We start from the raw sequence: 27,492 nt of genomic DNA on the forward strand, positions 1-27,492 counted from the left end.
CCATTTTTTGCGGTCGCATACACATATTTAGCAGATGTTATCGCAGGTGCAGCGAAATGCTTATGTTACTAGCTCCAAAAATGCATTAATGCCTAACAAACACCAAACAATGCACACAAGTCCCCCAAAAATGTAAAGAAATAAATGAAGAAATATACACCTTTTATGCTGTTCAGTGATCTAAGTTGGTCTAGAAATATCCTCTAGCTACAGTAAATTCATTCTTCCTGAAGAGAATCATGATCGCTTTTCGAATCAATTTCTCCCTGTATAGTTGTCTGATTTTATTTGAACTGGAATCCATTGATTATATTTCCTTTGTTCTGGGTGGGGAGTGAGATTCAGGTTCTTTTTTTGGGCAATTTTCTCCACAGTCTATCCCTGCTGGGAGCATTTGATGCGAGGAAGTGTTAGTGTAAGAAAGCCTATTGATTTCCTGACACCGGCAATATGAATACACTCCGTTCTGACAGCCCAAGTCGCTGAGGTTTTCTTTAGGTCATGTGAGGTGTTTCTTTGATAGGATCCGGCATTGCAATGAAAAAACAGAGTCCTTATTGGGGCTAACATGAAGACAATTAGTCAGATATGTTTATGCTGTATAGCCAACTCCTATGGTCATTGTCTTGGTCATTGTTTGGCCATGATAACGACAAGAGGAGTTTGCTATAAAGCACAGAATTTGGACCAGGCTAAGAGACAATATCAATGTCTAGACTACATACTGTCAAATACTTTATTCCAGTTTCATTCTCTTTTTCCAGATGGACTGGCTCACACCTGAGATATGAAGTGTGTTATATGAAGCCAAGGTGTCATCCCACCTTCCAGGTGGTGGGGAGAGATGGTGCACTCTGTTGCCATGATAGTGGAAGTCCTCTTTGTTATGTTGTTTCTGACCAGTACTCAGTGTAATCCCGTGGCAGACTTGTCAGTGAGCCGGGAACGCTTGGAGCGTGTCCTGACCCAGGCCAGAGAGGACAAGCAAGACAAGCAGCAGGCCTCAGTGGGTGCGCTCAGCTACAGCACCCAGCAGCAGCTGGAGGAGATCAGCTTCATGGGCCTGGAGACCCACAGAGGGGCCAGCAACAGAACCTCTGTCAACAGATCCAGGCCAAACTCCAGCTCCCAGAAACTTGCTGGATCCAAGGCCGGGAAGGCATCACAGGAGTTGTGGGAAGAGCAAGAGGGGGGCCTGAGCCGAGTAGACGAGGGTCCCACGAGTGAAACAAATCTCTCTCTTGACGCTATCGACGAGTACGCATATCCAGATTACAGGGGGAAGGGCTGCATGGACGAAAGTGGCTTTGTGTTTGCCATTGGGGAGAAGTTTACCCCGGGGCCCTCCACATGCCCTTGCCTCTGCACGGACGAGGGACCCCTGTGTGCCAAACCTGAATGTCCCAAAGTTCACCCTCGCTGTATCCGGGTGGACACCAGCCAGTGCTGTCCAGAGTGCAAGGAGAAGAAGAACTACTGTGAGTTCAGGGGAAAGGTCTACACAACGCTACAAGAGTTTAAGGTGAGTCTGGAAATGATATCTTTAAAGGTTTACAGGGTGTTATTCTCTAGGAACCAAACATAAGCAAACGAGCCAAAACGGGAATGGATTACCTGAACGTGTACAACAAGAAACGCTAGTGTTTGTTTTCCGTTTCAAAACGTTTTTCGACATGAATACACCCCAGGTGATGATGACATCCTTAGGCAGCCTCATTCATAGTGCTATTTAATTTAAATATATTCTTGTAACAGTCTGTGCTTCAAGAGATCAACCTCTGAAATGAAAAGAAACTCCAGCACACTAGTGACCTAGTAGCTGATTAAACGCAACTCCACGATTTACGATGGAGTTGAGCGGCGACTTGTGTGGGAAGACTGGAGCTCTGACATCACATAAAATGAATTACACACTACCAGTGGTTGAAAAAGTACCCAAATATCATACTTGAGTAAAAGTAAAGATACTTCAATGGAAAATGACTCAAGTAAAAGTGAAAGTCATCCAGTAAAATACTACTTTAGTAAAAGTCTTAACAGTATTTGGTTTTAAATATACTTAAGTATCAAAAGTAAATGTAATTGCTCAAATATACTTAAGTGTCAAAAGTTAAAGTATAAATCATTTAAAATTCCTTATATTAAGCAAACCAGACGGCACTATTTTCTTGTTATTTTTTTAATTTACGGATAGCCAGGGGGGGCACACTCCAACGCTCAGACATCATTTACAAATGAAGCACGCGTGTTCAGTGAGTCCGCCAGATCAGAGGCATGTTCCCTTGACGAGGGATGTTCCCTTGCTTAGTGTATGAATTGGACCATATTTCTTTCCTGCTAAGCATTCAAAATGTAATAATTAATTTTGGGTGTCAGGGAAAATGTATGAAGATAAAATGACATGATTTTCTTCAGGAATGTTGTGAAGTAAAAGTTAAAGCTGTCAAAAATAAAATAGGAAAGTAGCATACAGATAACCCAAAAAACTACTATAAAGTATTTTTACTTAAGTACTTTACACCTCTGTACACGACATTGTTCTGGGTAGTTGCGAGCTATTCTTTGGATGCTAAAATGACGTCGGAGCTCCAGTCCCCACTAGTCGCCGCTCAACTCCATTGTAAATCATGGAGTTGAATTTAGTCGGCTGGTAATCTAGATGTTCCACAGTTTTAGTGGATCTCGTTACCAACGTTTCGCTCTCCGTAGACATTCCATGTGGGAAACTGTTGATAGATTGCCAGTGTATCGTGAATACTATACCAAAATACTTTTCAGTGTAGCAAGCAAACAAGCAGCGAAGCACATTTATGATGGCAAAAGTCAGCATTTATTTTTATTCACACAAAGTTTGAACATAACATTACTCTAAATTGAATAGTATGTTTAAGCTTAAGAGTAATTGTGTTAATATTCTTATCTTGATATATTCTAGTCTTGGTGGAGTTATCTATTTTAAGCCAAGCCCAGGAGACCTCAAAAGGGCTTATTCCTTCATTTATTTTAGAAGCTCCATCCACAACTATTCCATCAGCCTTCTATTCTATCTTTGATTAAAGAAAGGTATTATATGTGACTGTTTCAGGCATCTCTTTGTGCTAGCACTGGAGGGTCACACCAGGAGGTTAGGTCTAATATGGGACTTATTTCCGTTAATGCAGAGTGATACAAGCAGCTCGCTTGTAGCTCTCCTGGGAGAAGTCTGTGGAGAGAGAGAGAGATCAGAAAGAGAGAAAGGAAAAAGAGAGAGAGAGAGAGACCCACTTCCACTAAAGTAAATGTCTTCTATCCTCTGTGGATGCCTGCCTAGAGGATTAGAAACAAAGCAACAGGCGAGCCTTGTGGTTGATTGGTGTGTTCTGCGGCGGTACTGTAAGTGGGGTCTCCCTCTTGCCGTTTTTCACATTGGCGTGCTGGTCAGAAGCTCGAGCCGCTCTGCAATCGACTTGATCCATGCTGTTAGGATTAACCTATGTTCTCTGATTTAAAAGGAAATGCTCACGTGGCTTCAGACTAAAGCCTACGGTGGTAGCATCTCCAGTCAAGGGAGGTGACTTGGTTGAAGGCATATTGTCGACACAAGTTGCATCATAAGGTCTTGGGCCCTGTTTTTCTCCAATACTTTTGGACTTGGAAAGCTCCATTAATCAAACTGTTCTCTCTAGTTCACAAAGCAAGACATTTGAAGCGTATAGCTTCTGTTTCCAACTGAGCACACAATCAGCACATTGATTTCCCTATTTTCGGTTGATTGTGCACTGAAGTTCATTTCTCGACGCATGTCTCCTTCAAATGAAGTATGTATTTCCAATAAAGTGCCGTAAGATGGGACCTCCCTGTGTTCTAAGCTCTGTGGCTGAATGTTTGATGTTCAATGTCCTTATATTGGCTAGTGGACCAGACAGGTGAGTGAGTGAGTACTTGCATGAGAGAGAGAGAGATTTTGAAACACACAGTCTTCTTCCCTCTGCCCCCAGGTGTCTCCGTGTGAGAAGTGTCGCTGTGAGGGGAGTGGAGAGGTGTTGTGCTCTGTGTCAGCTTGTCCCCAGACAGAGTGTGTGGACCCAGTGTATGAGCCTGAACGGTGCTGCCCCATCTGTAAGACCGGTGAGAGATCCTGCTTGTCTCAACATTTTTGGTACCTTAATACGGAACACACAGCATTTCATTTACCATTTTCATTTGACTGTGTGTCTTTGAGAAATCATACATGATTGGCCTGACAAATGATTGACAATAGTTGGTTGCAGTGCTAGATTTATTCGTATGATTGTGTGTATGTGATAATGCATGACTCTCTATTAGCCAGCCCTGTTTGTTTCCAACGTGAACAGATATTCCTGTTTCGGTGCCACAATATGCTGGCGTGAATAAAAGGCGAATCAGGGTTTCAGCATCCTGGGTTAGTGTGTGAGAGCTCTCTGATTTGAAAGAATTACACTGTCTTATAAGAGCGCTTCTCTGGCTCACTGTGGATTATCTGAAGTTGTTTCAGATGATTTTAGACAGCATGTCCTAGATTGTGTCCCCCTTATTTTTCTTGGCGCGACTCTAATGCAACATGGCAATGTCAGCGACGTTGCTTCCTTCAGCAAAAAGAATGATGACTGGCGATACGCATCTCAGACGTGGCCTCTTAAAGCGATGCTGTTTATCACAAACAAGGGAAATGCTATCAACATTAAATGGAATACAGTGCATTTGGAAAGTATTCTGACCCCTTGACTTTTTCCCTGTATTGTTACGTTACAGCCATATTCTAAAATGTATTAAATAATTTTTTCCCCTCATCAGTCTACACACAATACCCCGTAATGACAAAGAGAACTGGTTTTCAGACATTTTTGCAAATGTATGGAATAATTCAGTACCATGGCTATGAGACTTGAAATTGAGCTCAAGTACATCCTGTTTCCATTGATCATCCTTGAGATGTTTCTACAACTTGATTGGAGTCCACCTTTGGTCAATTCAATTGTTTGGACATGATTTGGAGCGGCACACACCTGTCTATATAAGGTCCCACAGTTGACAATGCATGTCAGAGCAAATACCAAGCCATGAGGTTGAAGGAATTGTCCGTAGAGCTCCAAGACAGCATTGTGTCGAGGCACAGATCTGGGGAAGGGTACCAAAAAATGTCTGCAGCATTGAAGGTCCCCAAGAACACAGTGGCCTCCATCATTCTTAAATGGAAGAAGTTTGGATCCACCAAGATTCTTCCTAGAGCTGGCCGCCCAGCCAGACTGATCAATTGGGGGAGAAGGGCCTTGGTCAGGGAGGTGACCAAGAACCTGATGGTCACTCTGACAGAGCTCCAGAGTTCCTCTGTGTAGATGGGAGAACCTTCCAGAAGGACAACCATCTCTGCAGCACTCCACCAATCAGGCCTTTATGGTAGAGTGGCCAGGCAGAAGCCACTCCTCAGTAAAAAGCACATGACAGCTGGCTTGGAGTTTGCCAAAAGGCACCTAAAGCACTCTCAGGCCATGAGAAACAAGATTCTCTGGTCTGATGAAACCAAGATTACTCTTTGGTCTGAATGCCAAGTGTCACATCTGGAGGATGTCTGGCATCACCCCCACGGTGAAGCATGGTGGTGGCAGCATCATGCTGTGGGGATGTTTTTCAGCGGCAGGGACTGGGAGACTAGTCAGGATCGAGGCAAAGATGAATGGAGCAAAATACAGAGATCCTTGATGAAAACCTCCTCCAGAGCGGTCAGGACCTCAGACTGGGGTGAAGGTTCACCTTCCAACAGGACAATGACCCTAAGCACAAAATAGCTGTGCAGCAACGCTCCACATCCAACCTGATAGAGCTTGAGAGGATCTGCTTGAGAGGATCAGCAGAGAAGAATGGGAGAAACTCCCCAAATACAGGTGTGCCAAGCTTGTAGCATCATACCCAAGAAGAATTGAGGCTGTAATCGCTGCCAAAGTGCTTCAACAAAGTACTGAGTAAAGGGTCTGACTACTTATGTAAATATGATATTTCCATTTATTTTATATGATACATTTGGAATAAAATAAAATGCTTTTGCATTGTTATTATAGAGTTTTGTTTGTAGAATTTTAGAATAAGGCTGCAATGTAACAATGTGGGAAAAGTCAAGGGGTCTGAATACTTTCCGAATGCGCTGTATCGCATTCGCGCGAAACTGAAAGCGCGAACCACTGCTTTTAATCAGGGCAAGGTGACCGGAAACATGACCGAATACAAACAGTGTAGCTATTCCCTCCGCAAGGCAATCAAACAAGCTAAGCGTCAGTATAGAGACAATGTAGAGTCGCAATTCAACGGCTCAGACACGAGAGGTATGTGGCAGGGTCTACAGTCAATCATGGATAACAAAAAGAAAACCAGCCCCATCGTGGACCAGGATGTCTTGCTCCCAGACAGACTAAACAACTTCTTTGCTCGCTTTGAGGACAATACAGTGCCACTGACACGGCCTGCTACCAAAACCTGCGGACTCTCCTTCACTGCAGCCGACGTGAGTAAAGCATTTAAACGTGTTAACCCTCGTAAGGCTGCAGGCCCAGACGGCATCCCCAGCCGTGTCCTCAGAGCATGCGCAGACCAGCTGGCTGGTGTGTTTACAGACATATTCAATCAATCCTTATCCCAGTCTGCTGTTCCCACATGCTTCAAGAGGACCACCATTGTTCCTGTTCCCAAGAAAGCTAAGGTAACTGAGCTAAACGACTACCGCCCCGTAGCACTCACTTCCGTCATCATGAAGTGCTTTGAGAGACTAGTCAAGGACCATATCACCTCCACCCTACCTGACACCCTAGACCCACTCCAATTTGCTTACCGCCCCAATAGGTCCACAGACGACACAATTGCAACCACACTGCACACTGCCCTATCCCATCTGGACAAGAGGAATACCTATGTGAGAATGCTGTTCATCGTCTACAGCTCAGCATTTAACACCATAGTACCCTCCAAACTCGTCATCAAGCTCGAGACCCTGTGTCTCGACCCCGCCCTGTGCAACTGGGTACTGGACTTCCTGACGGGCCGCCCCCAGGTGGTGAGGGAAGGTAACAACATCTCCACCCCGCTGATCCTCAACACTGGGGCCTCACAAGGGTGCGTTCTGAGCCCTCTCCTGTACTCCCTGTTCACCCACAACTGCGTGGCCATGCACGCCTCCAACTCAATCATCACGTTTGCAGACGACACTACAGTGGTAGGCTTGATTACCAACAACGACGAGACGGCCTACAGGGAGGAGGTGAGGGCCCTCGGAGTGCGGTGTCAGGAAAATAACCTCTCACTCAACGTCAACAAAACAAAGGAGATGATCGTGGACTTCAGGAAACAGCAGAGGGAGCACCCCCCTATCCACATCGACGAGACAGTAGTGGAGAGGGTAGTAAGTTTTAAGTTCCTCGGCGTACACATCACGGACAAACTGAATTGGTCCACCTACACAGACAGCGTGGTGAAGAAGACGCAGCAGCACCTCTTCAACCTCAGGAGGCTGAAGACATTCGGCTTGTCACCAAAAGCACTCACAAACTTTTACAGATGCACAATCGAGAGAATCCTGTCGGGCTGTATCACCACCTGGTACGACAACTGCTCCGCCCACAACCGTAAGGCTCTCCAGAGGGTAGTGAGGTCTGCACAATGCATCACCGGGGGCAAACTACCTGCCCTCCAGGACACCTACACCACCCGATGTCACAGGAAGGCCATAAAGATCATCAAGGACAACAACCACCCGAGCCACTGCCTATTCACCCCGCTATCATCCAGAAGGCGAGGTCAGTACAGGTGCATCAAAGCAGGGACCGAGAGACTGAAAAACAGCTTCTATCTCAAGGCCATCAGACTGTTAAACAGCCACCACTAACATTGAGTGGCTGCTGCCAACATACTGACTCAACTCCAGCCACTTTAATAATGTAAAAATGTATGTAATACATGTATCACTAGCCACTTTAAACAATGCCACTTTTATATGTTTACATACCCTACATTACTCATCTCATATGTATATACTGTACTTGATACCATCTACTGCATCTTGCCTATGCCGTTCTGTACCATCACTCGTTCATATATTTTTATTTACATATTCTTCATTCCTTTACACTTGTGTGTATAAGGTAGTTGTTGTGGAATTGTTAGGTTAGATTACTTGTTGGTTATTACTGCATTGTCGGAACTAGAAGCACAAGCATTTTGCTACACTCGCATTAACATCTGCTAACCATGTGTATGTGACAAATACATTTGATTTGATTTGATATCATTTACCCTATTGCAGCAAACATTCAATGAAAAGTGGTACCAACAAATATTTTTTGGGGGTGTATTTATTGATACACATCAAATAACCAGTGGCATTTCAAGTGAAGTTAAAAGGTCACTATGAACCTTTGTCAACTACATTTGAGAAATACAATATTTTAATATTTTAATATATTATTAAGTACTGTATTGTTTTAAATTGCAATTTTTGCAATAGATATTTTTGCATACATGCATTTGTTCTCTTCAGCAGTAGTACTGTCTCTCTATGGATGTTCTGGGGATACTATAGTTACTGCAATTTCCCTGGTGCAGAGATTTAGACGGTAATCAATATTTGCCCCAAAGTCAGGATTTTCAGAGTTAAGAGGCACAAGGACTAGCAGAAATATGACATACTGAACGTAGTGTCCATGTATATTCAAAGATCGTAACAAATTCATGTGCTCATTCAGGCAATACGAGCTTTGTGGTTTCTTGCTTTTAAGACGAATCAAGGCCCGTGTCAGGCCCTCTATTACCATAAGATTACTACATTACCATTTTCCCCGTTTCAGAGTGGCACTGTAAAATTGTCAAGTGGTACTTGACTCTACATTTAACGCAAATGTTGTCATGGCTTCATTGGGAAGTACTGCCATGTAACAATGAAACCATAAGAGGATGTCACCTATAGTAAAGGCCACTTGTATCTGAGTCAAGCTGAGAAGTTAACCTTTTTCTCATTTGTCTCTGTTAATGTCACACCTCCAGCTGCTTTAAAGGACTATGCATGAACATTTTTGGCGACCCCAGTCACACCCATTCACTACGTTACACAAATCTAAAATAATTCAAATCAGTGAGGCTAAGTGAACAAGTGCACACTTTGCCAGGAAGCAAAGATAACTGTGGCGTAGCCAGTGTTGATGCAGGAAGTTGTGTTACTGGGCCAGTAGGCAGCATCTTCATTCTGATCTCAATGTCCCAGTGTATCATAGACACTGAGCTGTTTAGGTTCTCATGTTTTTGATCCCCCCCCCCCCCGCCCACCCCCCATCAAAGAGATTGAAATACATGAACACATGTTTGGTTGAGCTCATTTGCTTCCCTTGATGGTCCCTTGCCACCTCATTCACATTTCTTCCATTAGGTTTCCTTGTATGTGAACGTGTAGGTAGACAACACAACTTTTCATATTTTCCTACAGTAGGCTACTTTGTTACTTACAGTATGGGCTCTATTTTAACAAACCTAACACAAGGGAACATCTTAGCGCTGGCAGTAGTTGTTAAACATAGCACCCACACTGATATAGGGGCTAGGCCCTACCGTAAATGCATTATGGCTGAGCTATGGACATGCAAAAATGTTGTCAATAAGCAAGATGAAATGCATTGTTTATAAGGCCTAAATAGAGAGTGAATAACTCGAATGAAATTCTAATCAAAACAGCTTGTTTTAAATAGGCTATGTCTAAATACAGGTGGGGGGGTGGGGGGCGGGGAGGACTGCTAGTGTGTGTAGACAACACTACAAGAAACATGCAAGATCCAATTCCTCATTAAGCCCTTATGGGTGTAGAGTTTTTAAGGAGAAGATCCATAGGGCTTCGCCCTGGAGAAGGCGCTCATCCGTATTGCGCCATCTGCAGCTTGAGAATGCGGTCAATGGCACAGAATGTAAGATCAATCACAACATGAATAGCCTCATGAAAACGTCTGGCCACTGGTAACCTATGGATCTTCTCCTTAAAAACTCAAGGGCTTAATGACAATTTATGTTTCTTCTAGTGTCGTCTACACACTAGCAGTCCGTCCATATCTATTGCTTCTGGTATTGCTATGTAGCCCAGACTGTTATCTCTTCCCAATTATATGTGACATATGAATTGTCTATTTTTTGAAATTCCTTTTTATATATTATTTCATATATTAATATGCATTGACTCCCTATTCGCCCGTCTCTAATTAACTATCTGCTTGCACCTGTTGCACTTGTTACGCACAGCAGGTGATTTAAGTACGTGTCTTCTTAATTTGTTTGTACAGCACTGATGAAGGCATATGGTCGAAACGTATGCTCTGTTTATTTAAAATAAATATATATTTTTTTAAAGCACTTTCACTTTTTGTATTCTTTTGAGCATGGAATAAATTAATTGGGGTCAGAAGCATGATATCATAAAATTGCCAGGATAAAAAAGACATGACACATTGCTTTTGAACCAGCTTTCATTATAGTAGCCTAGGCCAAGGGTAAATGTAGCCTACGGAGGGCTTGGTTTTTAATCATATGAAACGGAAAACAAGCAATTGTTACAGAAAAATAACTTATAAATATGAGGGTCACCAGCATCATCTCATCTCTCCGTTTCATGGTCATATGGACACATACAGGACATTTTCCACATTTTGTTACATTACAGCCTTATTCTAAAATTGATTAAATGTATTTTTTTCCCTCATCAATCTACACACAATACCCCATTGTGTCGAGGCACAGATCTAGGGAAGAGTACCAAAACATGTCGTCAGCATTGAAGATCCCCAAGAACACAGTGGCCATCATTCTTAAATGGAAGAAGTTTGGATCCACCAAGACTCTTCCTACAGCTGGCCGCCCTGCCAAACAGCAATCGGGAGAGAAGGGCCTTGGTCAGGGAGGTGACCAACAACCCAATGGTCACTCTGACAGAGCTCCAGAGTTCCTCTATAGAGATGGGAGAACCTTCCAGAAGGACAACCATCTTTGCAGCACTCCACCAATCAGGCCTTTATGGTAGAGTGGCCAGAAGTAAGCCACTCCTTAGTAAAGGGCACATGACAGCCCATTTGGAGTTTGCCAAAAGGCAACTAAAGCACTCTCAGACCATGAGAAAAAAGATAATCTTGTCTGATGAAACCAACATCGAACACTTTGGCCTGAATGCTAAGCGTCAAGTCTGGAACAAACCTGGCGCCATCCCTATGGTGAAGCATGGTGGTGGCAGCATCATGTTTTTGGGATGTTTTTCAGCTGCAGGGACTAGGAGACTAGTCAGGATCGAGGAAAAGATGAACGGAGTAAAGTACAGAGATCCTTGATAAAAACCTGCTTCAGAGCAGAGAAACTCCCCCAAAACAGGTGTGCTAAGCTTGTAGCATCTTACCCAAGAAGACTCAAGGCTGTAATCGTAACCAAAGGTGCTTCAACAAAGTACTGATTAATGGGTCTGAATACCTACAGTACCAGTCAAAAGTTTGGACACATCTACTCATTCCAGGGTTTTTCTTTATTTTTACATTTTTCTACATTGTAGAGTAATAGTGAAGACATCAAAACTATGAAATAACACAAATGGAATCATGTAGTAACCAAAAAAGTGTTTAACAAATCAAAATATATTTTAGATTCTTCAAATTAGCCACACTTTGCCTTGATAACAGCTTTGCACATTCTTGGCATTCTCTCAGCCAGCTTCATATGCAACACTTTTCCATCAGTCTTGAAGGAGTTCCCACATATGCTGAGCACTTGTTGGCTGCTTTTCCTTCACTCTGCGGTCCAACTCATCCCAAACCAACTCAATTGGGTTGAGGTCGTGTGATTGTGGAGGCCAGGTCATCTGATGCAGCACTCCATCACTCTCCTTCTTGGTCAAATAGTCTTTACAAAGTCTGGAGTTGTGTTTTGGGTCAGTGTCCTGTTGAAAAACCATTGATAGTCCCACTAAGCGCAAACCAGATGCGAGTGTGTATTGCTGCAGAATGCTGTAGTAGTCATGCTGGTTAAGTGTGCCTTGAATTCTAAATGAATCACTGACCGTGTCACCAGCAAAGCAGCCTCGCACCATCCCTTATCGCTTTGTTATTATGGGGGTATTGTGTTTAGATTGAGGGGGAAAAAACGAATGTATCCATAATATATATTTTTTTACCTTTATCTAACTAGGCAAGTCAGTGAAGAACAAATTCTTATTTTCAATGACGGCCTAGTAACAGTGGGTTAACTGCTTTGTTCAGGGGCAGAACGACAGATTTTTACCTTGTCAGCTCGGGGATTCGATCTTGCAACCTTTCGGTTACTAGTCCAACACTCTAACCACTAGGCTACCTGCCCCCCCTAAGGTTGTAATGAGGCTGTATAAGGCTGTATAAGGCTGTAATGTAATAAGATGTGGAAAAAGTCAAGGGGTCTGAATACTTTTCGAATGCACTGTATAGCTAACATGAAGGGGGTTTTACGCATGTCCAAAATGGGAGCTGGCTAAAATGTGGGGATGTCCACTCACTGTTTTGCTGCTCCCAAACTTGATCTTTTAATAAAGTTTTGGTTGTTTAGATTGATTTCAAACCAGTCACACGAGCCAAACCCTTTATTGATAGGCTTGCCTAATTGGCGAACGCATTACGGCAGAACAAAAAAAACGTGGCTTCATTGAGGGGAGGTTATGCTTGTTTTAAATCAAATTAAACTTTATGGAGAAAAACATTCGTTTTTTTATGTTTATTAATGCAAGGGTTACTGGCACAAAAACAGATCTCCTCTCTTGTTCCAAGAGCATAAATCAAATCAAATTTTATTTGTCACATACACATGGTTAGCAGATGTTTATGCGAGTGTAGCGAAATGCTTGTGCTTCTAGTTCCGACAATGCAGCAATAACCAACAAGTAATCTAACCTAACAATTCCAGAGCAGTGTGCACTGTGCATCGCGGCCGGATAGGTTGCGCTTAAGCTCACAAAATCCATGGCATTACCAACTGCCTTTCCGCTATGACCTGCTTTTCGTTGGTCTTTAAAATCCCAATATGCACTTAATTTTAAACACACACCTCAAATATTGCCACCTCTGCCACCCGAGCTGTTATTAGACAAGTAATTTGCTGAACCTGGCGCAAGGGGTGGAAAATGCCAGAACGGCAGTTTTTACATGCTGAAATTGCCAACTAATGTGCGTTTGGCACTTGCACCGCCTTAGTAGAGCCATATGTGATCTTTATGTCCTTATCCACTTCAATGTTGATTATACATCTACCAATATTCAACAACTCACCCATTCTCCAATAAGTTTGACTCGGGTAGTCTCAAGTTTTGACTGTACTGTAGGTGTCAGGCTCATACTCCAGATGTTGTTTAAGGCGGAAACAGCTGTTGCAACCCCCCCGAGAGCGCCGTGCATCTGAAGTATGACATCAAAGCATCTCTCATTGCTAATGGCTATCATGCTGCAGACAGGGTGGGAGCCTCACAAAAAAAGATTGTGCAGTCGTGGAAATACCTGTTTATTACCCTTTCCTTACTGACATGTACAATTAGGAATTGTTTTTAGAAGAAAGTCTGAGAAATAGAAGTTGGTCATAGAATACTTGTCATCGTTCATGCTGTCATTCTTTTATCTAATTTTCACACACATTACATGACTATAATTAATTTGATAGTATGCATTGTATTACCATTGTAAAAACCTAAGGGTTGGGAAGATTGACACAGTCATTTGGGCTTTTTCAGGCATGCAAAATCAGTTATGATCAGCAGCTAGAGCACCATGTCTCAGATGTGTTGTTCACACTGTATGCAAAGAGACACTTGAGGAAGAGCCAGGGAGAGAGATGAAAGTGAGTGGTATTGCTAACATCCACCCCAGGCAGTTGTTCATGAATATCAAAGAACATCTGTGGCATGGCACCTTTGTGAAATTAAAACAGGTTCCACCAGGTTTTTACCTGATCATTTAACCAGGGTAATCTGTCGTGAAGATACAATAATATGTATGTATAACATGTTATATTTTCTTTCATATAACAGCTAAAATACAATTAGTCGATTGTTTGGTCGTTGGGCTGTTGGTCGACCGAGATTGTTTTAGTCGAGCAGTAACAAATATATATATTTGCGCCCATCTCCGTGAACTAATCCATTGCGGAGGCCTAGACTTAAAGTCAATTTATGCTTGATTCGAAAATGTGGTCAGAGGATCATGTGGAGGGTGTTACGCAATTGCGGAGCCTCGAGGCATGCAGAGGCCAAATCGAGCTCTGTACCACATTGCCAGTTCTGTCAATTTAGTCATTGTCTTTTGTTTGGAGCACTCCTGTCAATGTTGAGTAAGGACACACACGCATACAAATAGGCCTATGGGCTACCTGGCCTGCGCGCAAATGTAGGCATATAAATGTGCCCATTTGGGGATCTGATAGTATTTCTGATTGGCTTAACGCACCACCACTAATGACCCGTGGAGCTTCTCAAAGTAATGTTTTCTTCACATCAAACAGCAAACAACGAACTCTGTTTTTACATCCATTGAGATTTACAATAGTTCCTCAATGTATTTGAAAAATCTTTCCAGCTTTCTCCCTTTCGATATCCACTCAGCGTGAAAGGAAAAAAATGTAATGTTCTGAGCTAGTGGAAACGTCATAAAATAGGCTTCTTATCAGTGCATGACTTGGACTGAAATAGGTTCCGGTACTCATTTTGGGTGCTGGTACTGTTTTATATTTAGGTGGAGGAGCTTCATAATATTTTTGAGCAAATATTCTATAAGAGGAACAGGAGCTCAAGCAGTAGAACATTTGAGGTGCCGCTACTCAGCTCCGGTGAGCTCCTGCCCAAGTCAAGCACTGCTTCTTATCCCTTGCGCAAATAGCCTAAAGCTGTGTCTGTCCCGAGCTCACTGGCGCGGGCAACTGCAGGCCCAGAATATTTTATACAATGTTGTAAGTTCGCTAGTGCAAGCTTTGGACCAGACCCAAGTTAATAGTTGATACAATGTTTCAAGTTTGTTGCAGACAGGCCATGTCTAGCCAATGTGATTTATAGGATTTTCTTTTTTTTATCAGAATATTTTCTACCTGCAGGTTGCAATGTTTTTATTTGTTGGCTTTATGTAGGCTATTTTTACATAGTTGGCAATGGCAGTAGATGTAACGTCTCTCGTCGGAAGGCATGGACCAAAACGCAGCGTGGTAAGTGTTCATGATTCTTTATCACTAAAGAACACTCGAACAAAATAACAAAGTGAAAAAACGGAACAGTTCTGTCAGTTGCAGACACTAAACAGAAAATAACTACCCACAAAAAACAACGGAAAAGGACAACTTATATATGATCCCCAATCAGAGACAACGATAGACCGCTGCCTCTGATTGGGAACCACACAAACATAGAAATAAATAAACTAGAATGCCCACCCTAGTTACACCCTGGCCTAACCAAAATAGAAAATAAAAGCCTCTCTATGGCCAGGGCGTTACAGTACCCACCCCAAAGGTGCGGACTCCAGCCGCAAAACCTGACTCTAAAGGGGAGGGTCCGGGTGGGCATCCCTTCACGGCGGCGGCTCCGGTGCGGGACGTAGACACCCCTCCGCCCGCAGATCCCTCCGCTTTGGTGACGGCCCTGGTGCATGGACCTTCACTGGAGGAACCGGGCCGCAGATCATCGCCGGAGGAACCAGACCACCGATCATCGCCGGAGGCTCCGGACTGGGAACCGTCGCTGGAGGCACCGGACTAGGGACGGTCGCTGCAGGCTCCGGACTGGGGACCGTCGTGGCAGGCTCCGGACTGGGGACCGTCGCTGCAGGCTCCGGACTGGGGACCGTCGCTGCAGTCTCCGGACTGGGGACCGTCGCTGGAGGCTCCGGACTGGGGACCGTCGCTGGAGGCTCCGGACTGGAGACCGTCGCTGGAGGCTCCGGACTGGGGACCGTCGCTGGAGGCTCCGGACTGGGGATTTCTGTTGTTTTGAATTTGGCTCCCTGCAATTTCACTGCCTGTTGTTGAGGTGGGACGCTAGTGTCCCGAATATCCCAGAGAGGTTACTTGACTACAGCTCAGTATTCAACACCATAGTGCCCTCAAAGCTCATCACAAAGCTGAGGACTCTGGGACTTAACACCTCCCTCTGCAACTGGATCCTGGACCTCCTGACGGGCTGCCCCCAGGTGGTAAAGGTAGGAAACAACACATCCGCCACGCTGATCCTCAACACAAGGGCCCCTCGGGGGTGCATGCTCAGTCCCCACCTGTTCTCCCTGTTCACTCATGACTGCATGACCAGGCACGACTCCAACACCATCATTAAGTTTGCCGATGACACAACAGTGCTAGGCCTGATCACCGACAACGACAAGACAGCCTATAGGGAGGAGGTCAGAGAGACCTGGCCTTGTGGTGCCAGGACAACAACCTCATCCTCAATGTGATCAAGACAAAGGAGCTGATTGTGGACTACAGGAAAAGGAGGACCAAGCATGCCCCCATTCGGCAGGTAGCCTAGTGGTTAGAGCGTTGGACTAGTAACCGAAAGGTTGCAAATTGAATCCCAGAGCTGACAAGGTAAAAATCTGTCATTCTGCCCCTGAACAAGGCAGCTAACCCACTGTTCCTAGGCCATCATTGAAAATAAGATTTTTTTCTTAACTGACTTGCCTAGTTAAGTAAAGGTAAAATAAATAACAATTAAAAACGGGGTTGAGAGCAGTTTGAGAGCTTCAAGTTCCTTGGTGTCCACATCACCAACAAATTAATATGGTCCAAGCACACCAAGACATGTCGTGAAGAGGGCACGACAAAACCTATTCCCCCTCAGGAGACTGAAAAGACTTGGCATGGGTCCTCAGATCCTCAAAAAGTTCTACAGCTGCACCATCGATAACATCCTGACTGGTTGCATCACTGCTTGGTATGGCAACTGCTCAGCCTCCAACCGCAAGGCACTACAGAGGGAAGTACGTACGGCCCAGTACACCACTGGGGCCAAGCTTCCTGCCATCCAGGACCTCTGAACCAGAGGAATGTCAGAGGAAGGCCCTAAAAATTGTCAAAAACTCCAGCCACCCTAGTCATAGACTGTTCTCTCTGCTACCGCACGGCAAGCGGTACCGGAGCGCCAAGTCTAGGTCAAAGAGGCTTCTGAACAGTTTCTACCCACCAAGCCATAAGACTCTTGACCATCTAATCAAATGGCTACCCAGACTATTTGCATTGCCCCCCCTTTCTTTTACGCTGCTGCTACTCTCTGTTATTGTCTATGCATAGTCACTTTAATAACTCTACCTACATGTACATATTACCTCAATTTCCTCGACTAACCTGTGCCCCCGCACATTGACTCTATACCTGTACCCCCTCTATATAGCCTCGCTATTGTTATTTTACTTCTCCTCTTTAATTATTTGTTACTGTTAATGCTTTTTTTTGTGGTATTTTTCTTAAAACTGCATTGTTGGTTAAGGGCTTGTAAGTAAGCATTTCGCTGTAATACCTGTTGTATTCGGCGCATGTGACAAATACAATCTTATTTTATTTGTATATGTTAGGAGCCTGTAAAACGGCAGCCATCTCTCTCAGCACTAAATAAATAAAATGTTGAAACAAAATGGCATTGCACATCTCACTATTAATATTCTCACTATGATGAGGTTTTAATATAAGGTCCTTCTTTTTTAATTTTGTCCAAATATATCTATTTAAAAAAAAGACTTTTTATCTGTGTAAACAGACTTTATTAGGGCAAGTCTACAGTGTTCACAAATCAGTTCACTTGCAAGACCTATTACGCTGGAAATATTTTAATGTTCATTTCAAGCACTTTTGATTTAGCTAGAGTACACTTGCCAAGACGAGAATGAGCACAATCGCTTTATAATGCAACATTTTTTACAGACAAAACCATCAGTAGAGTCATTTTTATTTCCACAGCCTTTTATCCCCAACAAGTCAGTTTGATGGAAACACCCCTCTGGTGAGAAAATGTGCATAGTGTTTTTATGCAGATTTTTGAATATTCGCATGTAAATCTGTCGCCACATGGATGGCAACCTAGCTAGTAACCAGATTTCCATCCAACCTTTTTATGTGAGTAAAGTACATGTACATAATCATTCCGTGTGTACTTGTTCAGTCTGTGTTGTTTATTTTATGCCTGCTGGTTAGTCGGGCAGACACAGAGAGAAGTGACAGAGGAATGCACTATCAAGAAGGATAGAGAACAGTTGCTTCACGAGGTATCTCTACCTGAAAATGCATGACCTAAGTGATTGATAGTTGGTATTCAGCATTCGTAAAGGTATGCCTTATTTAATTTGAAGAACTACTAAAATAGTGATTTTTGTCAGACAGCATATGCAACATTTGAAATATTTTATTAAAGAAAAGTAATGTGAACAAATGATGGTTAAGTGAAAAGCAGTAATGGGCAGTCTCTACCATCATGAGACTTTTATGAATTGCTTTATTCTGTCTGGTTACAACATTCAACCCACATAATACAGTGCATTTCCTTTAAAAACTGAAAACCGTGATAATTGTTTTATAATAGATCAGAAACCAAAACGACACTAATTGCTTAGCACTAGTAATCGCTCAGCATTCATGGTTTTGTGTTTCATGACAAAACCACTAGTAAAGTTCAAAACCCATTTAACGTTTTTTATTTTGGTACATAGGAATTTAATCAATTCTTTTTTGGTATGTGCACTCTTTCATTACACACAGTTAATTTGATGGAAACACATCTCGGGTGGGAAAATAGGCATATTGTTTTTATGCACTGGTGTAAAGTACCTCAGTAAAAATACTACTTAAATGTTTTTTTTGGGCATCTACTTTATTTTATTATTTATGTTTTTGACTAATTTTACTTTCACTTCACTACATTCCTTAAGAAAATATTGTACATTTTACTCCATACATTTTCCTTGACACCCAAAAGTACTTGTTACATTTTGAATGCTTAGTAGGACAAGATAATTGTCCAATTCACGCCCTTATCAACAGAACATCCCTGGTCATCCCTACTGCATCCGATCTGGCGGACTCACTAAACACACATGCTTCATTTGTAAATTATGTTTGAATGTCGGAGTGTCCCCCTGGCTATCTGTAAATAATAAAAAAAACTAACGTTTTTTTAAGTGGTGCCGTCTGGTTTGCTTAATGTAAGGAATTTTAAATTATTTCTAATTTTACTTTTGATACTTAAGTATATTTTAGCAATTACATTTACTTTTGATACTTAAGTATATTTTAAACCAAATACTTTGACTTTTACTCAAGTAGAATTTTACTGTGTGACTTACTTGAGTCATTTTCTATTAAGGTATCTTTACTTTTACTCAAGTGTGACAATTGAGTACTTTTTCCACCACTGTTTTCATACGGATTTTAGAATATTCACATTCAAATCTGTAGCCAATTGGATGGAAACCTAGCTAGTGACAGCTTGAGATAAACAAGAATGGAAAATGCTCTACTTCTAGATAAACACTAAAACCTAATATACCCTGTCGCTTCACAAGATAAAACCTTCTGCTGTCTTACAGCATTGTTCCGGAATAAAAAGATAAAAAGAAAGAAACAAAGTCACACACTCTAATTATTCTCATAGTTTACTCTCTGTTATTCAGCACCTCTACAAAACAAAAAAAATGGGGTGTGCGTCAGCTTATGCCTTTTACTCGACTAGAATAAAAAGATGACATTTAACATGTGACAGCACATATTCAAGACTACACACTCATTCTATTGCAACATGTTGGGAAGTAAATGATTCATACCATAGAAAAATCACTGCTCCAAAGGCTTCTCCCTCTTCAAACACTTTCACTTACCATTTTCACAAAGCCAAGGCATTTTGCTGCATTCATAATGCATATGTACTAAGGAACTGCATTACGGGGAAGTGATTTTTGTCTATTCTGCTATTTCCTTTACCTCAGCTCTCAGAGCCAGAAAAGTGGAGCATTAAGGTGTCCCTGATTTCTCTCATCTGGTAATGGTAATGGCTGTTCCTTTCACACTCAGTCCACCTGCTTAGTGACATTTTGGGACAAGTTTTCAGTACCTGCATATTACACAAGCACATTTTGGACTGTCCATTTGTGTTTTCTGATACAGTCTGATGCTGGAGGTTATTAATGGTGGATAATGCTCTTTTGAGGCCCATTTCATGTGTTCGGATAAAAACACTATCTACTCTCAGAGAGAAGAGAGATGTGTTAATGAAGCCACTGTGACTAAAAGGTGGGTGTTCAAGTGCTAAGCGAAAAAGAAAGGGTGACAGCAATGAGTAAGCACAGCGAAGCACAGAATGTGTGCATCAATTAATAGGAATGAGTGTCATGCTAATCATTCTGTGCACAAATTGATGACAGGCTGTCGCTTAAGTCTTGGCTGCATAATACCATTTCTTCTGATTTGTGTTGGGGTGCAGTCTACCTCTTTATAGTGTCAAACATATGATTACATGCCAGTTTGTTCATTCAGAAGTGTGTCTCAATAATTTTGATGGACTATCCTTGAGGCAATATTTAGCTTGTTATTAATGAATCAATTGCGACAGCAGACAGGGACATGTGGTGAGTTGTTATTCAGGGAGGGTTTCTTCAGTTTCCATTTGAAGAGTTATAAATGTGTGAGTGCTCACATTTTTACAGCCTCAACAAACTGTTCATTACTGATTGATGCTTATTGATTGATGCTTATTGATTGATGCTTATTGATTGATGCTTATTGATTGATGCGCCAGCATGCTTTTCCTTAGTGTTTCTGTCCAGTGAAGATTCCTTTGCTTCAGCTGAAAGACTTGCAATGTATCAGTGGCAGCGGCATCTTAATACTAGAATAGTGTTGCTCAAGCCCATGTTAAAGGAGAAACCATTCCCTGCAGCTGTATGCCATGTTGTGGCTGCAGCTCCAGGAGTGGGTATTTGGGTCCATGCTGCTTGAAGGGGTGATTTATGTGAATATCTTTTTCGCCAGTCGGGAAAGACAGATGGGGGTTTCTCGAGACAATGGCTAATGTTTCACATTGGGAACCAGAGCTAAGTAGGTTATAATGTAGGTTACGTGTAACTGAAGATTGATGAACAGAGATTGTACATGTCATTGCAACTGCATCCTTTATCAAATCAATGTTTTTATTTGTCACATGCGCCGAATACAACAGGTGTGGACCTTACCATGAAATGCTTACTTACAAGCCCCTAACCAACAATGCAGTTCAAGAAATAGAGTTTAGAAAATATTTACTAAATAAACTAAAGTAAAAAATAAAATGAAAAGTAACACAATAAAATAGCAATAACGAGGCTATACACAGGGAGAGGGGTCAATGTAAATACAGTGGTTTGGGAAATTATTCACCCCCTTGGCATTTTTCCTATTGATGAGAGGTGTTGGGTTTGCGCTAGACATAGCGTTTTCGTTGATGGGCAATAAGAGTTTTTTTCTGGACACTCTTCTGTAAAGCCCAGCTCTGTGGAGTGTACGGCTTAAAATGGTCCTATGGACAGATACTCTAATCTCCGCTGTGGAGTTTTGCAGCTCCTTCAGGGTTATCTTTGGTTTCTTTGTTGCCTCTCTGATTAATGCCCTCCTTGCCTGGTCTGTGAGTTTTGGTGGGCGGCCCTCTCTTGGCAGGTTTGTTGTGGTGCCATATTCTTTCAATTTTTTAATAATGGATTTAATGGTGCTCCGTGGGATGTTCAAAGTTTCGGATATTTTTTTATAACCCAACCCTGATCTGTACTTCTCCACAACTTTGTCCCTGACCTGTTTGGAGAGCTCCTTGGTCTACATAGTGCCGCTTGCTTGGTGGTGCCCCTTGCTTAGTGGTGTTGCAGACTCTGGAGCCTTTCAGAACAGGTGTATATATACTGAGATCATGTGACAGATCATGTGACACTTAGATTGCACACAGGTGGACTTTATTTAGCTAATTATGTGACTTCTGAATGTAATTGGTTGCACCAGATCTTATTTAGGGGGTTTCATAGCAAAGGGGGTGAATAGAAATGCACGCACCACTTTCCCGTTTTTTAAATTTATTTTATTTTTTAAGTAATTTTTTTATTTCACTTCACCAATTTGGACTCTTTTGTGTATGTCCATTACATGAAATCCAAATAAAAATACATTTAAATTACAGGTTGTAATGCAACAAAATAGGAAAAACGCCAAGGGTGCCATGTGATTTAATTGTTCAGCAGTCTTTTGCTTGGGGGAAGAAGCTGTTAAGGAGCTTTTTGGACCTAGACTTGGCGCTCCGGTACCGCTTGCCATGTGGTAGCAGAGAGAACAGTCTATGACTTGGGAGACTGGAGAATTTGAAACATTTTTGGGCCTTCCTCTGACACCGCCTAGTATATACACTTCCGTTCAAAAGTTTGGGGTCACTTAGAAATGTCCTTGTTTTTGAAAGATAAATGATTCATACCATAGAAAAGTTTCCTCTTCAAACACTTTCACTTAACTTTTTTTTTTTTTACCACTTACCAAGAGTCGCCTCTTCACTGTTGACGTTGAGGCTGGTGTTTTGCGGGTACTATTTAATGAAGCTGCCAGTTGACACTTGTGAGGCATCTGTTTCTCAAACTAGGCACTCTAATGTACTTGTCCTCTTGCTCAGTTGTGCACCGGGGCCTGCCACTCCTCTTTCTATTCTGGTTAGAGACAGTTTGTGCTGTTCTGTGAAGGGAGTAGTACACAGCGTTGTACAAGAACTTCAGCTTATTGGAAATTTCTCGCATAGAATAGCCTTCGTTTCTCAGAACAAGAATAGACTGACGAGTTTCAGAAGAAAGTTATTTGTTTCTGAACATTTTGAGCCTGTAATGGAACCCACAAATGCTGATGCTCCAGATACTCAACTAGTCTAAAGACGGCCAGTTTTATTGCTTATTTCATTTTAAAAAACAGTTTTCAGCTGTGCTAACATAATTGCAAAAGGGTTTTCTAATGATCAATTAGCCTTTTAAAATGATCAACTTGGATTAGCTAACACAACGTGCCATTGGAACACAGGAGTGATGGTTGCTGATAATGGGCCTCTGTACGCCTATGTACGCCTTTTCCAGCTACTATAGTCATTTACAACATTTACAATGTCTACACTATATTTCGGATCAATTTGATGTTATTTTAATGGACAAAAAATTTGCTTTTCTTTCAAAAACAAGAATTTCTAAGTGACCCCAAACTTTTGAACGGTAGTGTAGGTCCTGGATGACAGGAAGCTTGGCCCCAGTAATGTACTGGGCTGTACGCTTTACCCTCCTTAGCGCCTTATGGTCAGATGCCGAGCAGTTGCCATACCAGGCGGTGAAGCAACCGGTCAGGATGCTCTCGATGGTGCAGCTGTAGAACTTTTTGTGTATTTGGGGATCATGCCAAATCTTTTCAGTCTCCTGAGGGGGAAAAGGTGTTGTCGTGCCCTCTTCACAACTGTCTTGGTGTGTTTGGACCATGATAGTTTGTTGGTGATGTGGACACCAAGGAACTTGAAGCTCTCAACCTGCTCCACTGCAGCCCTGTCAATGTTAATTCGGGCCTGTTCGGCCCTCCTTTTCCTGTAGTATCCATTGGATATCTGTGTTTTACAAAGTTGTACAGTATGTTGTATGGTATGTTGCTTGATATACTCATGATGTTGAAATGGTTTTGTTTACAAATTTTAGTAAATATTTTTGGTTAATGGTCATTTGTGCATCAGTAACATTATCTTTCATCAGAGAGACAATCCAATGAAGGGCAACGAATTAAGGCATGTCTTCCAGTTAGCCAAACGAAAAACAGCTCAGTGGGATCGTTGTTGGAGTGGGTGGAATGGCCCTACTGTGTTTGCCATTCCATCCACTCCAACCACAATCCCACTAAACTTTTTTTCAGGTCTTGGATTGACTGTATACAAGATCATGAGATTGACTGAGACCAATTTAACAGTTTATTCAATTCCTCTTTTGCCAGGGCCAAACTGTTATGCAGACACACAAGTGATCCCAGCTGGACGTGAGGTGAAGATTGATGAGTGTTCAATCTGTTACTGCACGTATGAGGAGGGCACGTGGCAGATTGAGCGTCAGGCCACCTGCAGCAAGAATGAATGCTAGCAGAACTAGAGACTGGCACTGGAAGTGGGCATGGGGGCAGGGGCTATGGGGCCATGGGTGCTCCCACCATGATAATTGCCAGTAAGTACGCAACTCAATGCTAGCCTGACTAAACCAAAGTGAACGCTGTTGAGCACAAACAATGGTGAGCGCAGTGTTCATTCTGGTTTGACCAGGCTAACTCAACGCAGCCTTCACTCAGTCTAAACCTGACGTCAGGGTCACCCTCCAGACCGTATGATTTCTGCATTTATAATCACATGGATTATTAAATCAAGCTTTGTATGAAGATTTGTAATCCACATACAGAATATCTATTTATCTATGTACTGAATTATTTATGGAGATATATAGTAGAAGAACTATAAACTAGCCAAAATATATTTTTTATAGGCACTGTATTTTATTAAGCTGCTATGTATTGGGGTTATAGGTCAAATAAACATCATGGAATGTATAGAATCCTTACTGTACAGCTGTCTGTGTTTTATAGAGGTAGAAACCATAGCCTACAGACAGGCAGTGTCATTACCTGAAGTTAACCAATTGGTAAGGTTTCAATATGACAACTTTACACAATTTTGAAAATGACTTATTGAAGAAATGTAAGAAATTACTTGACTGTTTAATGATTTAGCTCAGTTTTCTTGCCATTTTGATGTGTTTTGATTTTATGTGCATTTTGTAAGCAGTTCTCTATTATGTATTCATGTTTAAAATAAACAGCAACCTGTGCACTGTAGGTGCTTGTATGGTAATATCAATTCCTTGACCCAAATACAGTTTTTAGATGTCGTAGCACACATCCTATTGATTCCTATAGATTTAGATATTTAATTTTTGCAACTGTTAGCTCACGAGACCGTTTTTATATGCTTGATGCAAGAGCTGATGGTTAATATTTCATAGACTGTCAAGAGAACATAGATGAAAGTATTAAACAATTGTGCCAATTAATATGCAACAGCTATCTGCATTACAATAGAGGTCCAATGGTAACTGAAAATCTTGAATTTCCATAAAATCTGCCTAAGGACATAAGCTGGAATCGTGTTATTTTGAATTGAATTAATAAGGAGGATACTGGGCTCTAATTACGTTGATCCCCACTTCCTGCTCTCTTTCCCAGCTGTAAAAGGTTTGCTGACTGGGAATATGTCAGTCAGAATGAATATTTAGGAAAGAGAGAAGGTTGTCTTTAATCATACAGGTAGGCTAAGGATGAAAAGACAGTACAATGTCATGATACAGTGCATTTGGAAAGTATTCAGACCCCTTCCCTTTTTCCACATTTTGTTACATACAGCCTCATTCTAAAACCTGTTTTTGCTTCATCAGTATGGGGTATTTATTGTGTGTAGATTGATGAGGGATTTTTGTTTTGTTTTTTTGAATAAGGCTGTACTGTAACAAAATGTGGAAAAGGGGTCTGAATACTTTCCGAATGCACTGTATTATGGGGTACTAAAACCAGCTCCTGGGTTGGAGACAAAATCTGTAATGGTGGATTTAGTGTTCAGCTCTATTTTTGTATTGAGCCATTTTCACTCACAGTGTGATCTGTTGTAGTAGTACCAGATATGTATACATCTAAACTCAGCAAAAAAATAAACGTCCTCTCATTGTCAACTGCGTTTATTTTCAACCAACTTAACATGTGTAAATAGCTGTATGAACATAACAAGATTCAACAACTGAGACATAAACTGAACAAGTTCCACAGACGTGTGACTAACAGAAATGGAAAAATGTGTCCCTGAACAAAGAGGGGGTCGAAATCAAAAGTAACAGTCAGTATCTGGTGTGGCCACCAGCTGCATTAAGTACTGCAGTGCATCTCCTCCTCATGGACTGCACCAAATTTGCCAGTTCTTGCTGTGAGATGTTACCACACTCTTCCACCAAGGCACCTGCAAGTTCCCGGACCTTTCTGGGGAGAATGGCCCTAGCCCTCACCCTCCGTTCCAACAGGTCCCAGACGTGCTCAATGGGATTGAGATCCGGGCTCTTCGCTGGCCATGGCAGAACACTGACATTCCTGTCTTGCAGGAAATCACGCACAGAACGAGAAGTATGGCTGGTGACATTGTCATGCTGGAGGGTCATGTCAGGATGAGCCTGCAGGAAGGGTACCACATGAGGGAGGAAGATGTCTTCCCTGTAACGCACAGCGTCGAGATTGCCTGCAATGACAACAAGCTCAGTCTGATGATGCTGTGACACACTGCCCCAGACCGTGACGGACTCCACCTCCAAATTGATCCCGCTCCAGAGTACAGGCCTTGGTGTAATGCTCATTCCTTCGACAATAAACACCAATCCACCCATCACCCCTGGTGAGACAAAACCGCGACTCGACAGAGAAGAGCACTTTTTACCAGTCCTGTCTGGTCCAGCGACAGTGGGTTTGTGCCCATAGGCGACGTTGTTGCCGGTGATGTCTGGTGTGGACCTGCCTTACAACAGGCCTACAAGCCCTCAGTCCAGCCTCTCTCAGCCTAATGCGGACAGTCTGAGCACTGATGGAGGGATTGTGCATTCCTGGTGTAACTCGGGCAGTTGTTGTTGCCATTCTGCACCTGTCCCGCAGGTGTGATGTTCGGATGTACCGATCCTGTGCAGGTGTTGTTACATATGGTCTTCCACTTGCGAGAACGATCAGCTGTCCATCTTGTCTCCCTGTAGCGCTGTCTTAGGCGTCTCACAGTACGGTCATTGCAATTTATTGCCCTGGCCACATCTGCAGTCCTCAAGCTTCCTTGCAGCATGCCTAAGGCACGTTCACGCAGATGAGCAGGGACCCTGGACATCTTTCTTTTGCTGATTTTCAGAGTCAGTAGAAAGGCCTCTTTAGTCTCCTAAGTTTTCATAACTGTGACCTTAATTGCCTACCGTCTGTAAGCTGTTAGTGTCTTAACGACCATTCCACAGGTGCATGTTCATACATTTTTTATGGGTCATTGAACAAGCATGGGAAACAGTGTTTAAATCCTTTACAATGAAGATCTGTGAAGTTATTTGGATTTTTACGATTTATCTTTGAAAGTCAGGGTCCTGAAAAAGGGACGTTTCTTTTTTTGCTGAGTTTATGTCTGACTCTACTACAGACTACTTTTTGGACAATTACCCTTCTTAATACTGGTGGAAGAATTTAGCCTAATCCCATTATGGGTTTACAAAGTAACAGCACAGAACAGTGCATGATGAAAAGGAGGCAAATGGACAGATGTGGTGATGTTTTGTTGGAGAGGGTCTCTGTCTGCTCTTCAGCTTGGCTCTCGGTGCCCGGTCCCTAATGAGCAAGCCACACAGCAGCGCTCTTTGATCCAGGGTTGCCAGACAACGGTAGTGTGCATCCAGC

At 42.5% G+C, this 27,492-nt stretch overlaps 1 protein-coding gene across 1 annotated transcript in view; it reads left to right on the top strand.

Moving 5' to 3' along the window:
- The window catches only part of LOC139570660 (brorin-like), a 40,686-nt gene extending 15,813 nt beyond the window's left edge, over nt 1–24,873 (top strand). The window contains exons 2-4 of the mRNA XM_071392726.1: nt 765–1,522; nt 3,978–4,107; nt 23,989–24,873. Coding sequence (XP_071248827.1) covers nt 845–1,522; nt 3,978–4,107; nt 23,989–24,131 — 951 coding nt within the window. The 5' untranslated portion in view covers nt 765–844 and the 3' untranslated portion in view covers nt 24,132–24,873. The remainder of the gene's footprint in view (nt 1–764; nt 1,523–3,977; nt 4,108–23,988) is intronic.
- The last annotated feature ends 2,619 nt before the right edge of the window (nt 24,874–27,492 follow it).

The sequence above is a fragment of the Salvelinus alpinus genome, chromosome 3 (genome assembly GCF_045679555.1).
Source record: "Salvelinus alpinus chromosome 3, SLU_Salpinus.1, whole genome shotgun sequence".
NCBI lineage: Eukaryota > Metazoa > Chordata > Actinopteri > Salmoniformes > Salmonidae > Salvelinus > Salvelinus alpinus.